At 42.0% G+C, this 17,034-nt stretch overlaps 1 protein-coding gene across 1 annotated transcript; it reads right to left on the reverse strand.

Moving 5' to 3' along the window:
* Positions 1-2,918: 2,918 nt before the first annotated feature.
* On the reverse strand, positions 2,919-15,737 carry scin (scinderin). Its single transcript, XM_044053276.1, has 16 exons — positions 15,502-15,737; positions 10,973-11,127; positions 10,161-10,322; positions 9,901-10,050; positions 8,178-8,270; positions 7,707-7,839; positions 7,535-7,623; positions 7,212-7,427; positions 7,004-7,125; positions 6,240-6,330; positions 5,404-5,574; positions 5,136-5,316; positions 4,933-5,054; positions 4,179-4,256; positions 4,023-4,083; positions 2,919-3,182 (listed from the first exon to the last, which is right to left on the reverse strand). The coding sequence occupies exons 1-16, from the start codon at positions 15,692-15,694 to the stop codon at positions 3,019-3,021; spliced, it is 2,181 nt and encodes a 726-aa protein (XP_043909211.1). The 5' UTR covers positions 15,695-15,737; the 3' UTR covers positions 2,919-3,018.
* Between the last annotated feature and the right edge of the window lie 1,297 nt (positions 15,738-17,034).

The raw sequence follows: 17,034 nt of genomic DNA on the forward strand, positions 1-17,034 counted from the left end.
TATGGCTAAAAGTCCACAATATACAAGCATATTATTATGACATGAATATGCTTTAAAAGCAAATGATTAACAACTTTTTGCACTGCAATTTTGTGTTTATAAAGCTCTATATAAATAATGATGGCAACAATAATAATAATAACAAAAACAGTAACATTATTAGTAGTCGCATAAAACACAACCATTCCCTTTGTCGCTCTTCTTGTTTGCTTGTATGTGGCAGTTGCGTCATTTTAAATGTTTTCTACCGCAAGGAATTGTGGGGTGTCGTTGTCATATATACTGTAGTTTATTTATTTATTTATTTTTAATTTAATTATTTTATATTTTGTCTTTCCTTTACATTCAGAGAATTCAAACAGCACTTATTAAGGCCAGGCCACCACTGAGAAACTCACTCACTTACTCAGCAAATTTGACGATACTATAAATATTATTATTATTTTCCTTCTGTAAATGATGCAACTCTTATATTTAGGTCTTTATTTTTAAGGCAAGTACGTTTGTCAATAACGTTAACTAAGGGAATCCCCCCCCCAAAAAAAGTTTCTTTTAAGAAATAAAGAAGTCCAATTCGAGTTGTTTTTACCTCCTCAAAAAAGTACTTTTACATACATTTTAATTTGACTTTGTACGCTTTGTAAACACAATAACTCATTTATCGTTATTAGCAATGTTTTCTCTGACTTATACTGTTATGATCACAGAAAAAACTTCTTGCCATATTTCACATTCTGTTTTCCTACATTCCAACTTTAAAGACCACGACAACTAACGTTGGAACAACAAAGCCACAGCTCAGGAAACGGGGTCTTCTGGGGAGCACATGAACACACAATAAGCGACTGCGGCGTGGACAACTCTGCTTCCTGTTTACACCACATATATGGTCACGTGATACACATTTTTCCCCAAAAAAAACCTTTGTGAAAAAAGTGTATTAGTGTGGACGCGGCGGAGGAACAGAGGTGCAGAGAGGGAGTGAAAAGTAACAAAAGGCAGATGATCACCAGGAACGAGCCATCAAAGGAACAGTTTGTTGTGATGTTTGACCTCTCAGGTCGCTCAGTGATCTGACGAGCCCAGTGTTTGTTCTCCAGGTGTTGAATCAGCGGGAGACGAGAACAGGAGGCCACACCCAGCAGACTACACACACACACACAAAGCCAGGACAGAGACACACATCTATTTTCGTATGTAAAGGTGGAAATGAGCTTTTATGTTGTGGGGGAAAGATACTTTGTTATGACCCAGCTAATGAGGGAAAAGCATGTTTACTCGTGTGGGTGTGTGGCCCCTCGCTCGGTCAGACAGTCGATTCCTCTTCCTTGCTTCCTGTAACTGTAAATCAGTTAAAAAAAGACTTAAAAATCCTGAAAACATGTGTTAATCTAAGCAAGAACATGTCTAGAATCTGTGATTCTGTGACCTAATCTTTTTAATTATAGATTCTAATGATTCATGATTGAAAACAACTGCTTCATAAGTTAGCAAAAATAGACTGCACCCTATAACTCTGGATTGGTAGGAGTTACGATCTCTGTCTTTTTAGAATAAGCAGCAGAGGAAACCAGGTGCATGTACAGTGAATTTGGTCAATATCGCTCCTTGCAATAAAGAGTTATAGATGCAGTCCTTTTTCGGCAGGATCTGCCAAAAAGCGACTGCACCCTATAACTCTGGATTGGTAGGAGTTACGATCTCTTTTTTTTTTCAGAATGAGCAGTAGAGGAAACCAGGTGCATGTACAGTGAACCTGCCAAAAAGTGACTGCACCCTATAACTCTAGATTGGTAGGGCTAACATTATCTATCTTTTCAGCATTAGCAGGAGAGGAAACCAGGTGCATGTACAGTGAATTTGGTCAATATCACTCCTTGCAGTAAAGAGTTATAGGGTGCAGTCACATTTTGGCAGGGCCTGTCGAAAAGTGACTGGACCCTATAACTCTGGATTGTTAGGGCTTACATTCTCTGTCTTTTCAGCATTAGTAGTAGAGGCAACCAGGTGCATGTACAGTGAATTTGGTCAATATCGATCCTTGCAATAAAGAGTTACAGGGTCTAGTAACTTTTTGGCAGGACCTGCCAAAAAGCGACTGCACCCTATAACTCTGGATTGGTAGGAGTTACGACCTCTGTCTGTTCAGAATGAGCAGCAGAGGCAACCAGGTGCATGTACAGTGACTTTGGTCAATATCACTCCTTGCAATAAAGAGTTATAGGGTGCAGTCACATTTCGGCAGGACCTGCCAAAAAGTGACTGGACCCTATAACTCTGGATTGTTAGTGCTTACATTCTGTCTTTTCAGCATTAGCAGTAGAGGCAACCAGGTGCATGTACAGTGAATTTGGTCAATATCTATCCTTGCAATACAGAGTTATAGGGTGCAGTCACTTTTTGGCAGGACCAGGTCTTTTCAGCATTAGCAGTTTGAACAGGGGCGGGAGGGGTGACAGCCGTTAACGGTGACAAGAATTTCTAATGATAAATGAGTCATGTTATTGGTTGTACCTGAAGCAACACAATTTACGCAAAATCACAGTAATGATCTTAACAAGTTAATCCAAAAATGCACAGGCAATATATTGATATCCTCACAGTTGTGGTCTTGATTGGTCTTGAAATAAAATCCATTGTCTGTTTTGCCCGAGACCGAGACAAGAGCGAGTAAAAATGCAGTCGATTCCGAGACAAGACTGAGACATTCAAAAAGTGACTGAGACCTTCAAGACCGATCTTGAATACTACAACACTACAACATCCGTCATTTCCAGGTTTTGAGAAACACTGATCAACATTTCCTGACGTTGTATGGACTCAATTAATCAAGAAAATACTCGAAACGCGTGAACTCTCCCTTCAACAACACACTCACACCATTCATTAATACAAATTCCAATAAAAAAAGAGATTCATTTGACTCCTTTACATACATTTTATTAATCTCTTTGAATACATTGACGGTATAAATGGTATAAATGAAGATATATTTGACACAGTCTTCCAGAGTGCACATTAAAGAGCCATAGACTTCATGCTCCTGCTGACAGAGTCCCAATGAGCCGGGTCCCAGGCCAGGAACCAGCCTGTGAAGGTGGGCGGCTCGTGGCCCTGTTTCACCAGCACCACAGGAGTGAGCTTGTCACGTCCACTTGGATCAGTCTCTAAGTATTGTTTGGCTGCAGAGAGACACACAATTACAGATGCATGTGTTAGTGGGGACCTCCAGTGGCAGGAGGATGTAACACATGAGATGTTCTGTCCTCATGTATTCACTGTCAGTGTGTCTTGTTCTGCTTTTGTCAGTCCACAGAGTGGGACATCTTCTCCACGTATACATTATATACATGTTTGGATGGGAGGACGTCCAATTTTACTGCGGTAGTTTGAGCCAGGGATAACATGGCTGCTAGTTGAGACACAAGGGAAAAGCCATCCTCGCCTTCCTGCACCAAACTCCATAGAGAAAATGAGTGTTTTTAGCTCGCTGAGACACAGGAGTTGCTGGTCCACTGCTGCCTCAATTCAAGTTTGTGTCACTTAGTTCAATCTGAATTAATCATTTCAAACACTGAAGTCACAAAATAACACATTTGAACTTAGTAATTGAGGCAGCAAAGAATCAACAACTCCTGTGCGCCATGACAAAAAAAAAGCAGATTTTCTCTATGGGCTTTGGTGCAGGGATTGATTAATTATCATAAAAGCTTGTATTGTGGCAGGATTAAATATGAGAAACATATTGTGGAGATATTGTAGACTATTGTTTCTCAAAGTTTCTAGTTGTTTACCTGCTCCAACACACCTGATTCAAATCAGCAATCACTGCAGCAGCCTGACAATGACCCGTTTATTTGAATCAGGTGTGTTGGAGCGAGGGGAATTCAGTGGTTCCCAGACCAGGATTAAGGAACCCTGTTGTAGAAATGAACTGATATGTAGTGAATCCACTGTAAAGATTTTTCCTTGTGTTGACAGTGAGAGCATAAGTGTCAACACTATGACACCAAACATCTTACCAGATCGGACTGATTCCGTCCTCTCCACCTCATTGGCATCTTTTCCAATCCAGACAAACACCTGCAAAAAGAGAAGACTCTGTGTGTTAGTGAGACTGCTCATTCTGCACACGCAATGTAGGGACGTCAGTCCATCATGTCCTCCGAAACGTGTACCTGATCCCAAACGTCCAGCAGCATCACGTCGTCTTCAGCCAGGTCGTCCTGTGTGAATTCTCCTGGAACCTCCTCGATCTGCACGCAACACGATCACAACGTTAACACAACATTAATCACCCAAAAAAGTACTTATTCTAAAAACCTTATTTTTTTTCTTTTTAAACTGTTAAAACATTTTTATCGTCAAAATAAGCAAAAAAAAGACTTAGGTGTTAAAGGGTAAAAACAGCTTAAAAGGTCCAATATGTAAGAATTAGAGACATTGAATGAGTCACCCTTCCTAAATGTGTTCTTCTTTCTTTTTTTGTGTAAGAAAGCTTCAGATTCAAAACACACACAGTGTGGCTGGTTTGTTTCTCCAGGCTGCCATAGAAACGTGGCAGCACAAGATACCAGCTTCTGTAAAGCAAGGCTATTATACAGTGGTACAAACATGTTGCAGACTGGACCTTTAAATGGTTGTAACAAAAAAATGGAGGTACATTTTATCAGGTGATAATAATGTTCAGGCCCCTGAAGTCATTCTAATTTTTCTATTTAAATGTTATGTACTTAGAGTGAGTATTCAAGGCAACAGCACTCCTGCGCCACAATGCTGCTGCTGCCATCTTGTGGTAAATAGATGAACTACTACATAGGCAGCCATTTGCTCATAGAAAAAGTTTGCAAATGACTGTGATTTTCAGCCCACAACGTCGATGCACATTTAGCCGAGTCAAGGTGGAAAGTAGGTCAAATTGTTCACACTCACGATGAACCTGCCAGTTTTGTTGGAGCAGCCGAACAGACGGGGAGCCTGAGCCATGGTCTCCCTCTCCAGTCTCTGCGAGGTCTGGTACTCTGTCTTCCCCCCTAATGCGGCCCAGAATTCATCTGCAACACAAAACACACACTGACAAAAACTTATCGAGTATAAAAACCTGACGTTATCAGCACTTATGTGCAGACATTGACCTGGTTCACTTCCTTCCGCGATGCAGCTGCTGCTGCTGCATGTGAGCACTTTGCTGATGTACTCGGCTCCTTTCATCTCCTCTTTACTGGCTCCTTTGCCCTGCCACACATAGCCCCGGCCATCCGGCATTTTCAGGAGGAAGGCGTCGTTCGAGTTCAGGTTGTTCGCCCTGGCATCAACCTGAAACATGCAACAGGACGTTAAAAATAATGCCCCGTGTCGGTTTGAATGCAGTCCAGGACAAACGGGAAGCAGGGAAGACCTCACCTCAGCGATTCTGGTGATGGTGGCCAGGTTCCGTCGAACTTGAAAGAGTCGGGTTGGAGGCGGCGGGGCCTGGCCGCCGAGGCGGGATGTACCACTTTTATATACAATCAGAGGTTTGCCTTTAAAGAGACTCATCAAGTGGGGGGGTTCTTTACCCTGGCTCACTCTGACCTGAAGCCAAACACACAAAAACAAACAAGTCAAAGTAAAAAAGTCTTATTTTCTTAAGAAAGGTACATTTAGAACCTGCCAAAGAGACATTATATCATATTCAGACCAGTGACACTGAAATTGCAATGCTAATTCCCCACTTTTTACACCCTCGTAGGGGGACGAGACCTCATTCCGAGAACGTAAACAGTGTCCGCCATCTTGCTAACAGTTACGCTAACAGGACCAAGTGTCACTGGTGGGCACGTAACAAAGAAAACAATGAAGATATTTCTCAACTCAGTGGAAATTATTTTCAAAAATACTACCCCTAGTCTAGTAATACAAAGCTAAATGCAAATCAGTGAAGTATTCCTTTAAAGCTAATGATAGTGCACAAATACACTGCTAACAGTGGCTAGCAGTACAACAACACCAAACCAGGCGGTGGCACCAAACGAAACGTTACATCACAACCTTTTATAAGGACGATTCTGTTCCATAGTCTTGGGCATTGAGCCTAAAGTACACAAGGCAAACTCTATGTGACAAAAATAATAAACATATCATGGAGGCAGCTATCAGAACTTAAGCACTGTGGTTGGTCGCTGTCTGTTCAACAAAAACACCAGCACCAGCAACAGTTTCAGGCAGCATTTGCATGTTCTGTTAATTTTCACTTGTACCTGAACTGCATTCCCCCCGAGCGAACGATCCAGTTCTACAGTCAGGAACGCTGAGGCTGTCAGCTCATCCAAAGAGCAGCTGGCTCCCTGCCTACAGGCCACAAGGAGACATTCAAGTTTGACATTTGAAAGCACACAAGTGTACCTTTTTGACTCACAAACACGTCATTCCATCTCTGAATGTTTGTTAATTGCATATCTGTCCAACTGGTTGCTTGACAGGCTTCAAACTCGGCAGGCGACCTACTGAGGGTTTAATCAGGGCTTTAAATGGGGATCTCGTACTCTGCAGTTAGAGTTAGGTATCAACGTGCATCCGAAATAAGCCAATCACAGGTGTTCGGCTCTGAGTTCAGGTATGAACACACCCAAATGCGTCCTCAGATCTGACTAGGTGTATTTACTGCACGTCTCTCAAAGTTTAGGGGAGAACCAAACAAGCAAAAACAAAAGCTGGACTTACATTTATTAGAATAGATGCTCATGTCACACTGTGTGCTAGATTTGTAAAATACCCAGCTGTTTTTCAGCTTAAAGTGCTGCCTTAAGGCTGCAAAAAAAGTGTTGTAAAACTACACTGACTTGTAAAGATGTGTTCACTAATCACAGTGAAAGAAGGAACCCTTATAGCTGGACGAGTATGAAAATAAAGCAGTGATACGGTTGACATGAATCAGGAAGCCTGATGTGGAGCATCAGAGCGTATCACAGCTCCCCGTCGTCTATGCAAACCAACTCAAACAAGTGTCTGGCCGCGTCAGTACCAGGTGTAGATGATCTGCCCCTTCCTGTAAGTGTACAGGATGATGTAACAGTCCCCGCCGTAGAATTGACCGTAGCTCTTTGTGCCGACCGGGACTCTGCCACTGCTCTCCACCCTCCAGATCTGTGAGGTTGAGACAATCATAGTTATGTGTTCACTTATTTCTGCTTGTACCCCAAAGAAAGAGCCTCGTGGTTCACGGTTCTCACCTGCGTGTCTCCGCTCCCGTCGTCCACCATGTTGTACTGCGCTGCCATGTGCTGAGACTCATGGAGCTTAGAGGCGTCAAACTCCACCTGCTGGATCACGGCGATCCTCTCAGTGACAAACACCTTCCCAAAGCCCTCGCTCTGGTCTCTGTCCTTCCAGCCCTGGAAGAACTGCTTGAACATGGGAGTCTCTCCGCCCTCTGGAAGCACCTGGATCTGCAGGACCACCAGCAGCAACACTAATAGTTACTCATTTGACATTAGGAATGAAACACTGCTTTTGACAATGATCTGAATAACACAGTAGAGAAGGGAGGGGGAACCTGAGTGTTGGCTGGGTGGCCCATCTGTTTGATGAAGTCCTCAGCTGTTTTCATTGCCGCCTTTCTTTCACTGGGGTTGGCGTTACGCCCTATCCAAGTAAAAAAGAAGAAGATCAGTTACTGTCACACAGTGAAAAAACAGTGAGAGGGGACGCTGAGATTGCCCAATTACCTTTCCATACGAATATCATATTGTTGTTGCCGTGGTCGAGCACGAAGCATTCATCTGACAGCAGGTCACTCTGGACGAAGGGGTTTTCTTCCCTCACAACTGTCACTTTCATGGATCCTGTTTCATCAGATACCTGACATACAAACACACACACACACTCACGTCAGCTTGTTCAAGGACTACTGTGGATCATCTGCCTCCATCTTGGACCTCATATCCTGGGTCACAACATCCAGGCATGCTAATAAATGTATCAAAATAAACTAAACTGTATTTTTGTATTTTCAAAATACTCAGATTCAAGGAACTTTTTCTTGTTTAAATTTGAAAAAGAGTAACTCAAGTGAAAGCTGTGTTGCTATGTGTGACTTTAACAAGTCCAGGCCAATTAAGGTAATTAAAGGGCAGGTAATACAGAAGATAAACAGCTTCTCTTTTTGTTGTTTGTGTGTGTGTGTGTACACACTGTACCATGTAGAGTTTAGCCATTCTCCTGTTGGACATGTCGGCCTGAGCATCATCATCATCATCGCCTGCTGGCAGCTCGGGCTTTTCTCCAAGGACCTGTTATGAAGAGTGATGACCCAACGATGAGACATCCATCTATATAACACTCCTCCTCCTTCGGGCTGAGCAGTTGCAGCCACAATGACACAGGAAAACATTACAACATCCATCTGTACGGACCACAATGCCAAATGGAAAACATGCGGTGAAAACAGATTTGTAAAGGCCAACGCATCACTCATCGCATCCCCTGTTTTTGGTTAGTGCGTGGTGCACAATTTGCAGGCTGTAGTCGTTGCAGTCATTTCTATAATCTACATTACAAGCGAAGATGGAGACCAGGAGACTGAGGCCTGAAGTTTGAAGTCGAAAGATGAAGATAAAAACTTGGGGAGAAATTGTTTTATGGTGACCCATCTTCCTCCATTATGTCTTTATGACAACCAAAACCAAACCCTTCTCTCGTCAAACCATCCTGACCGACAGACACTGTCGCTACAGACACAGAAGGGCTGCTTCTGTTAGATGTCCTTTTATATCAGACAGACCAATTGCTCCAACGTTGTGGTGTCTTCTGATGAAATGGGAAAGGTTACACAGATGACTAATGTGAAAAAACAGTCAGTTGGGAAACTTTTACTTTGAAAAATTTAACAATTTTGAACTCAAAACGATTAAAATTACAGTTAAAGCCAGAGCAAATTAACTTACATTGGCTGTACCATTTTTGGCGTAAACCCCAAAACTTGGGTCTTTAAAAAAAGTTCCACAAACAACAGTGTGAATAAGATATGACATAGGTAAACACAGTAAACACAAATCCATTGGATTTGATGGCACCATAATTGCTGTAGCACCAGTAGTGTACTGTATATCCTTCAAACCACCAGGTTCTGTTACCACATAATCTGTGGATAATGACTGGTTGAGCACATCTGATGATGCTGCTCCTCCACAGCAGAAGACGTTTAAGAACGGCATTGAGCGGACATTCCGGAGGGGTGCTTGGCAGAAATTGAACATACTACCTTTAGTATTTTTCATGTGGAAAAATAGTGGATATAAGCACAGATCTCCACCATCCTGCACCACAGTATTCCTACAGCAGCCTGAATGGACAAACCAGCCATGTTTTGAAATGGAAGGTAACCATGCAAACAAAAAAAAAACAGAGGTCCACTCACTTAAACCAGAAGAAGAAGAAGGAAAAAACAGCAAATAAAGTGAGAGAGTGGAGGAAAAATGAACATCTTTTCTGGTATGTGAAGGACACTGTAGTTCCCTGATGTGCTTGGAAAATGGACGGGTAAATCTAAATCTTATACTTTATTAATCCCCTTAGGGAAATGATTTCTCTGCATTTGAACTATCCTAGAATTAAGAGCAGTGGGCAACCACACTGAGTAGTGCCCAGGGAGCAATGTTGGTTGGGTATCTTGGTCAGGGGTACCCCAGCCCTTTTGACCTGGTGGGAACTGGTAACCCCTCCAGTTACAAGCCAAGTTCCCTTTCCACTCGGCCAAGGGCTAAGTGGAGAAGTAGTCGCAACCTCCAGTCTCACCAGTAGATGTCACTAATTGTTACACAATGGGGCTTTAAGTTCACTAAAAACGTGCAAAACATTATTTTTTTTGATGTTGTCGTGCGATCATCATCATGTGACATGTCTGCGTTTAGAGCGACTCACATCGATCAACGCGCCCGGTTCATCTCCGTCCTCGATGACCACCAGCTCGGCTCGGCTGTTTCTCTCGTTGTCGCGGATTCCTCTGGCGACCTGTGCCGCCTTCACGCGCTCAAACTTGTTACACTTGGCTCCACACCACTGGAAGATTTTCTAAACATGTACAAGAACACGAAATGAGACAGAATCACACACACACACACACACACACACAAAAATCATCAGCTCGTCAATAAACAGAGTGTTTGACAGCGTGTCCTTACATCTCCAAGGTCAACAATGAAGCAGTCTCCGCAGTTGAAGCTGGACCAGCTCAGAGGGACCTGTGTGGCTCTGACCACACGCCGGCCTTTGATGTGGAGGAGCCTCTGCGCCGTAAGGTCATTGGTGACCACATGGTTCAAACCTGAGGCCACGCCTCCTGTCTGAGAGGAAGAGAACACTGTCATTTTTATTTCATTCCTCAGGTTCATTTAGACTGAGGGTCACAGGTAGCTCCCAGTCCCCCATTCCAAGCAGCTCGCCAAAGGTTTCAATAATGGAACATAAACCTGCTTACATTTTTATCCATTTATTTCATCAAACTCAGAGGTGTCCCAATAACACTAAATGATTATGACACAGGTACAAATTTGTATGTTTTCTGTCGGTACGACAAACGTGCCAAAATGGATGTCAAAATGACCGACTTCCTGTCGACTTTATTGTTCGTTTTGGGCTCTAACATCCTCCCATCAAGTTTCGGGACATTCGGTGGAACTCAATCTTGGGCCCTGTTTTCGCCTTAGGGGGCGCTACAGAGCCCTTGAGCAAAACACGCGTCCGGCAACTATGCCGATATTGCATTTTTGCACCAGACCTGACCTCCGTGCAAAATGTCAAGACTTTTTATGCACGTTAACCCGCGTCAGAAATGACCGCAAAGCCACGGAATAATAATAATCTGAAGGATAACGATAGGCTCCTCCCACAAATGTGTGCCTTTCGTGTCTTCCATGCTCGGGCCCTAATAATTATGTTTATGACAAAATGTGAGTTGTGGAGTTGAAACAGCAGTAATGAGTTCGATCCATACTTTATAAGTGATGCCTCCTTTGAAGTAGCTGGTGAAAGCGGTTGACTCGACCCCCTGTAGCTCTCTGTACTGGACCGGCCTCCCGCCCAGGTAGTCGTCCAGCTGCACGGCGAAGATGGCTACCGCTGTGCTCTCATCCTGACTGCACTCCATTCCTTTGAAGACCAAAACACACACACGCGCAGAGGTCTATGCATTTAAATATACATGTATGGCTCCGTCAGTAAAGTCAATTTTAGTTATATTGCCCAACATCGCAAACACAGTTTGCCTCAAATCGTTGATTCTATGAAAACAAGTGGCAAAGTTTCCTCACTCGGGGAAATAGCTGCTTCTCTGATTCCTTCGTCTAAAACTGCTTCGTGATGAATCACAGGAGTTGGAAACTTATGTGGTCGGAATGAAATTAAATAAACACCGTGTCCAAAAGAACAGCGTGTGTGTGTGACTAAAATGGAAAGTTAAACAGAAATAAATATGTGTTGTTTTCCACAGTGTAAACACTGGCTCACTTGCACTGTGAGGACCGCAAGGAGTTGGTGTGTTGGTGTGTTCTCACCTGCAGCACGAGCACAGGGAAACACACAGAGCCTCTGTCCAACCATTACACACATCTGGAAAAGGGGTAGTTTGAGTTTTTAAACCAAATTTATTCAAAATACTGTATGTGGACTCAACAGTCACATGTGTTTGTCTGGACTGGGAAGAATGAAAACAAGGAGTTGAGGACTTGCTCATGCCCAGTTCTGATTCAGTGACATGTTAGGTGTTTAAAGGGAGGATTCATGTTCTTTTTGTTTGTTTGTTTTTTTTAAAAAAAAGGCTGACCTAGTAAGGATTTATTTCACTTCATATCAATTGTGGACATTTAAATTGGATCCATCTATCGCTGCATTTGACATAACACCACTGGGCAAAACACTTGGCTCACACTTGTGAATGTGTGAATTACCATAGAAAAAAAATAAGAGTTATTAAGAGTTACAGCAGCACGGTATCAAAGTTTAACAAACAATACAAAATATAAAATGTAGACTATTTCCATTCCACAAGCTTCCACGGGTTTTTTCAGGGCTTTTATTTTGAAATATTGGATATGTGAGCGATCTGTCATACGGAAGAGGATGCAGATCAAAAGCCACACGATGATCAGCAGATTTTTTACTTTAAAAAAAAAAGAAAGTGTGAAACTGCCGTTAGAAAATGACAAATGAAATGGTCTGGAAACATTTTGTCTCATGTAAACTGCACGACTCAAATATATATATAGTACATTTAAAACAGCAGTGTGGTCGTTTTAAGATATTTGCACAATGTCACATTTATTTGAATTTTAATATTTGTTTTTTTTCAGAGCATTACTTGTCCAGTACATACATATAGAAATACAATACTGTTTTACAGTAATTCTGGTTTATTCATTTATTATTGAAGTGGTGGGGACTAATAACTTGTGGTCAGTTGTCATGATAAGAAATGACATCATATTTTACAGCAGGTCAGACTCTGGCCAACAGATTGGACTCAGCATTTACACGCTGCGCGAAAAGCATTTGGTCGCCGCGTTCGACAGGAAGGAAGTGTGTAAGACGTCCATTTGCATGCGAGATGGGTATTGATTGACACTGATGGGTTCTTAAAGTGAAGGCAAGAGTATTGACGTTCTGCTCCCAGAGGTAATGGGGAGAGAGTTTCAGTGTTGCAGGAAGGAAGTACGCTGACTGATCACAGGACTTGCACATAATAATATTCTCTGTAGAGCGCGCGGTATCGTGTGTTTACCTAGCGATAACTGTTGTTTACAGTGATCATTCATGTCCAGTCTGTCAAAGACCAAGAGAAAGACCTCCACCGTGATTTTTAAAGGTTTACTACAGTATTCGATTGTAGCCGAAACACTAATAAATTCTATATTTAAAAGTTTCCCAAAATCACCTCTGGGTAGAAATATAAACAAAATATCAAGCTATTGTCAAACGACTTCACAAGCGCCACACAAATCTCTCAGCGTTTCTCAGGATAGCAGTGTTTAGATCTCATGTTGCCGGGCAACATTCCTGCACTGCACACAAAAAGTGATTTACTTCAGGTCAGAACAGACGGCTGCAAACAGGTTGAATTATGACTTTAAAAAAACACACACAAAGAAGTGTCCACAGAAACACTTCGGAGGAGAATTCCAGTTGTTCAAGTTACCTAAGTTACCTGGTGATTCAGCAGTTTAAAGGGATAAACACTTCAAGTTTGATACTGTTACTTGACAGAGCCTGTTTTCACATGAAAGATGCAGCTTACAAATCATTTCTACAAATCATTTCTTTTCACTAATTACTTGGCACATGAAAAGTGCTGAAACTGAAGCGGAGTGCGTAGAAAGTTAAACAAATAATAATAATAACTAGGAAATGAAAGGGCCCTTGTGTTCCCCACTCAGAACATGACAAAGTTACAGGGCATTGTCTGTTTTGGATGTTCTATTTCTGGACACCTTGATGTATGGCCAAGTAAGAGGGCACTTCCTGTTTCGTGGCCAAATGGCGGCTAAATTCAAAATGGCCGACTTCCTGTTGGACAAGTCTTTTGTGTCCGTAGACGTGTTCGGGGTCAGTCTCTTATGTCACATATGAGGTTTCGCGGCGATCGGTCGATGTACGACGAAGTTACAATTCAATTCATGGCGAATGGTCGAAATTCGCCAAATTCGCTTGTTCATTTACGTATGGTGCAAATCGCCAAAATAGACATCGCTATCACATAAATATCTATTCTGTAACAGAAAAGAAAAACTGTCTGAGAGGCACCATGATGCAGTGGTTTATTGTTGAATGAAACAAAAGTGTGGTGAACTCCAGATGAACTAAACCAGGCCGTCCGAGGTCACCTGGTCAAAGTCTGTGATGTTGACGTGTCCTCACTCTAGTGTCGAGTCCTCTGCACGGGCCTTGCTTGTAGCTCAGGGATGAAGGTTAATGTCTTCTCTTCTTTCACGATATACTTCTTCTACAGCATTATGAAACTGTCATTACAAACATTTTAATTCAATATCTGTTACCTGAAGTGCAAATTATTTCCGTCAGTGATGACTGTGATTGTAAGAGATTATAGACTGACTGATAACATTACATTACACTGTGATTACCAGAAGATACCGGAAAAAGAAAACACTTTGTTCAAGGTAACATAAACTGTGTCCAAAGTGTGATATAGTGTGTGACACATATAACTTTCATATAAATCCTTGTGAACTGAGTCAGTCCCATTTGAAGCACCGGTGCTGGACAGTGTTGACTTAAAGACACGTCTCTTTGACAGTGAACTCTCTCACAGCTGTAAGAAACAATTAGGAATATTTAACAACTCTGAGCACAACTTGTGTTTCATGTTTTTGCTAACATGTTACCTGTTACCTGCTAAAGTTTAGCAGCTGATGTGTTAGTGGGGGAGGGTCTGCTCAACACAGACCCACCGGGACAACAAGACTAGGTCTAAAAACCTACAAAGTATGCAGAGTAGTATATTTGAGTGAGTATACGATGTTTCCGTTCAAACTCACATCATGTGCGTTAGCAACTATACCCATGAAATACAAACACTGCTCTGTGTTCTAGTTACAGATATAAAACTACAAGTAACAATTCGATAAGGGTGTGAAATTACCTGTACAGCTGAAAACACTCAAGGTCAAGGTGACGTAGATTCAGGTGCCGGTGATCTTTCTTCAGTAACACAATAAAAATGACCCTCCATCCTCAAAAACGCTAAAAATAAGCACTCTCTCCATCTCCATCATCTCCACTACAACTTCCTCCTCTGTCACGGGACATAATTTACTCTTCGGCTTTCCTAGCGCGACATAACGTATGTTTGTCCGCATCGGGCTCCTGTAGAAACACGGCGTGTCGCGACTGTGGAGGACTTTGCAGTAGCGGCCCGTGATTATATTATATTATAGATGGATTTTTCTAAGGCTACGAAATTCGTACAATCATTATTATACTGCGATTATACAACACAGGTGTCCTTTGTATAGAGAGTAAATTAGATTTGTTTTTGCTAATATAGCCCCAGAAATACTACAAACTGTAACTTTAATTCATCATCATTTATATTCAAAAGTAACATGTAACTCACCAATATACAGTCCAAGTGATTTATTTACCCAATCCTATTTAATTAAGATGCTTGTTCTTCACTTTTAAGTGTCCACCAAAAATGCAGGTATGTGATGTGTTTTTCTACCATTGTTTATTATATTACATTATTAGTACCACATATAGCCATTTTCTTTGTTAATATTTTAGGAACATTAGTTCATCGGTTTCCAGATGATCTAAAATGTGACATTTTCACACACTTCCACCCATTGACCCCACCCATTTATTACCCACTGATTTTTGCAACTAATTCAGTATTACTGTGATTTGTACGGTCTTTATAACCATTTTTCTGGACACTTTTCTATTATGAATGAATGAGGAAAATAAGTTGAGGTGAGTGAAGAAGGTGGTGTCGGTTGTGGAGCCACTTACCCAGCCAGTAGTGCAGGTGGTAGAAAGTGCATGTTGTCTGTTTGACAGTGTTGAGAATGAGATAAGCATCTCCAGTGTAGAAGCTCCCATGTTGGCTCTCAGACACAGGGACCAGCTCTAACTTCTCCACTCTCCAGATCTGCAGACCAGTAGTCTTGCCTGCTTTGATGAACTCTTTATGGTGAAGCACCATGTTTTCTTCTTCTTCTTCTTCTTCTTCTTCTTCTTCTTCTTCTTCTTCTCCTGCTGCTGCTGCTGCTGTGGCTGCTGATGTGAAGCTCAGAGGAGGAGGAGGAGGAGTGAGGGAAGACCTGGAACAGCCAGGGAACACACAGCTGCTCTGTCTGTCTGTCTGACTGACTGAGTAAGTGAATGTGAGGCAGCTGTGTTTCAGCTTCTGCTTCCTCCAGACTGTACATACACACACACACACACACCCTCAGATGCACAAACACACAGTGGGTGTGTCCACTGCCAGCCAAAACACACACACACACACCAGCATCCTCTGCATGACTTGAACTTTCTTTTAGTTAACACAAACCTATACAGTCACTTATGAAGATGATGTTTGTGAATAATAGAGTTTTATTAGTATCAGTATATAAGTATTTTTTCTAGTATTCAAAGGTGACGCTTGCAAAACAGGCTCCTATTGGATGACACCAGGTGTCAATCACACTGAGGTCCATCCATGATGTGTCTAAATGGGAGCAATATTTTACAGAAATATTTACATACGACCCGAAACTAGCAATTGAAACCATTCACTCTTTCATTAAGTCGTTTCCCACTGACTTTGATACTCAACCAGCAGAGTCACACCCTCACGGCTGCTCACGGCTTCTGCATTGGTGTCCTCGGGACAACCAGGAGACATGTATTAATTATTTGGTGTGCTTCTCCTCGCTCGTACCAGGCCGAGTCAACATTTTTGCAGCACATTTGATTGTTATTGGTGCCAGTGTCATCACTTGTAGGATTCTTTTTTTGCACTTTTAATTAAAAGTGCTCATGGCAATGCAGTGTTCCTGAAAAAAGTGGAAATCAGTGGAGTGTTCTTAAGTGAACAGTGTCAGTAGGGTTTTACTAATAAAACAAATGGTGTAGGTGTTGTCTTCCTAATAAAGTGACCAGTGTCAGTGAAGTGGTCATAAAAAAGTCTCCCAGTACAGTGTCCTAACAATGAGCTGTTCCTAATAAAGTGACCGGTGTCAGTGGAGTGTTCCCAACAACGTGACAAATTGAAATTGTCGGAAGTTCAATGTTCCTTGAACAAACTGATAAAAGTTTTCAGATTGCATTGAACAATTAACAGTGATCAGTTTATTGTTTTTTTTTCTTGGCCCCTGAAATGTCCGTTATGCCGCTGGTCTTTAAACGTTCTGTTTTAAAGGCCAATAAACAATAAAGCAGAGAATAAAAGATTGAATAAAACGGATGAAAACTAAGTGAATAATCACCATCATCTTCAATTTCTCAACATAAGCGCTCACTTTTAACACACAAACCTATGGGAAGTTTGGTCAGTAC

The sequence above is a fragment of the Solea senegalensis genome, linkage group LG20, assembly GCF_019176455.1.
Source record: "Solea senegalensis isolate Sse05_10M linkage group LG20, IFAPA_SoseM_1, whole genome shotgun sequence".
Lineage (NCBI taxonomy): Eukaryota > Metazoa > Chordata > Actinopteri > Pleuronectiformes > Soleidae > Solea > Solea senegalensis.

Excerpts from the sequence above, each read along its gene's own strand:
- scin (XM_044053276.1), bottom strand. The coding sequence starts at position 15,694 with ATGGTGCTTCACCATAAAGAGTTCATCAAAGCAGGCAAGACTACTGGT. Across the intron at positions 7,840-8,177 it reads GAATGGCTAAACTCTACATG|GTATCTGATGAAACAGGATC; the intron begins GTACAGTGTGTA and ends TTTGTATGTCAG. Across the intron at positions 4,257-4,932 it reads ACAAAACTGGCAGGTTCATC|ATCGAGGAGGTTCCAGGAGA; the intron begins GTGAGTGTGAAC and ends TGTTGCGTGCAG.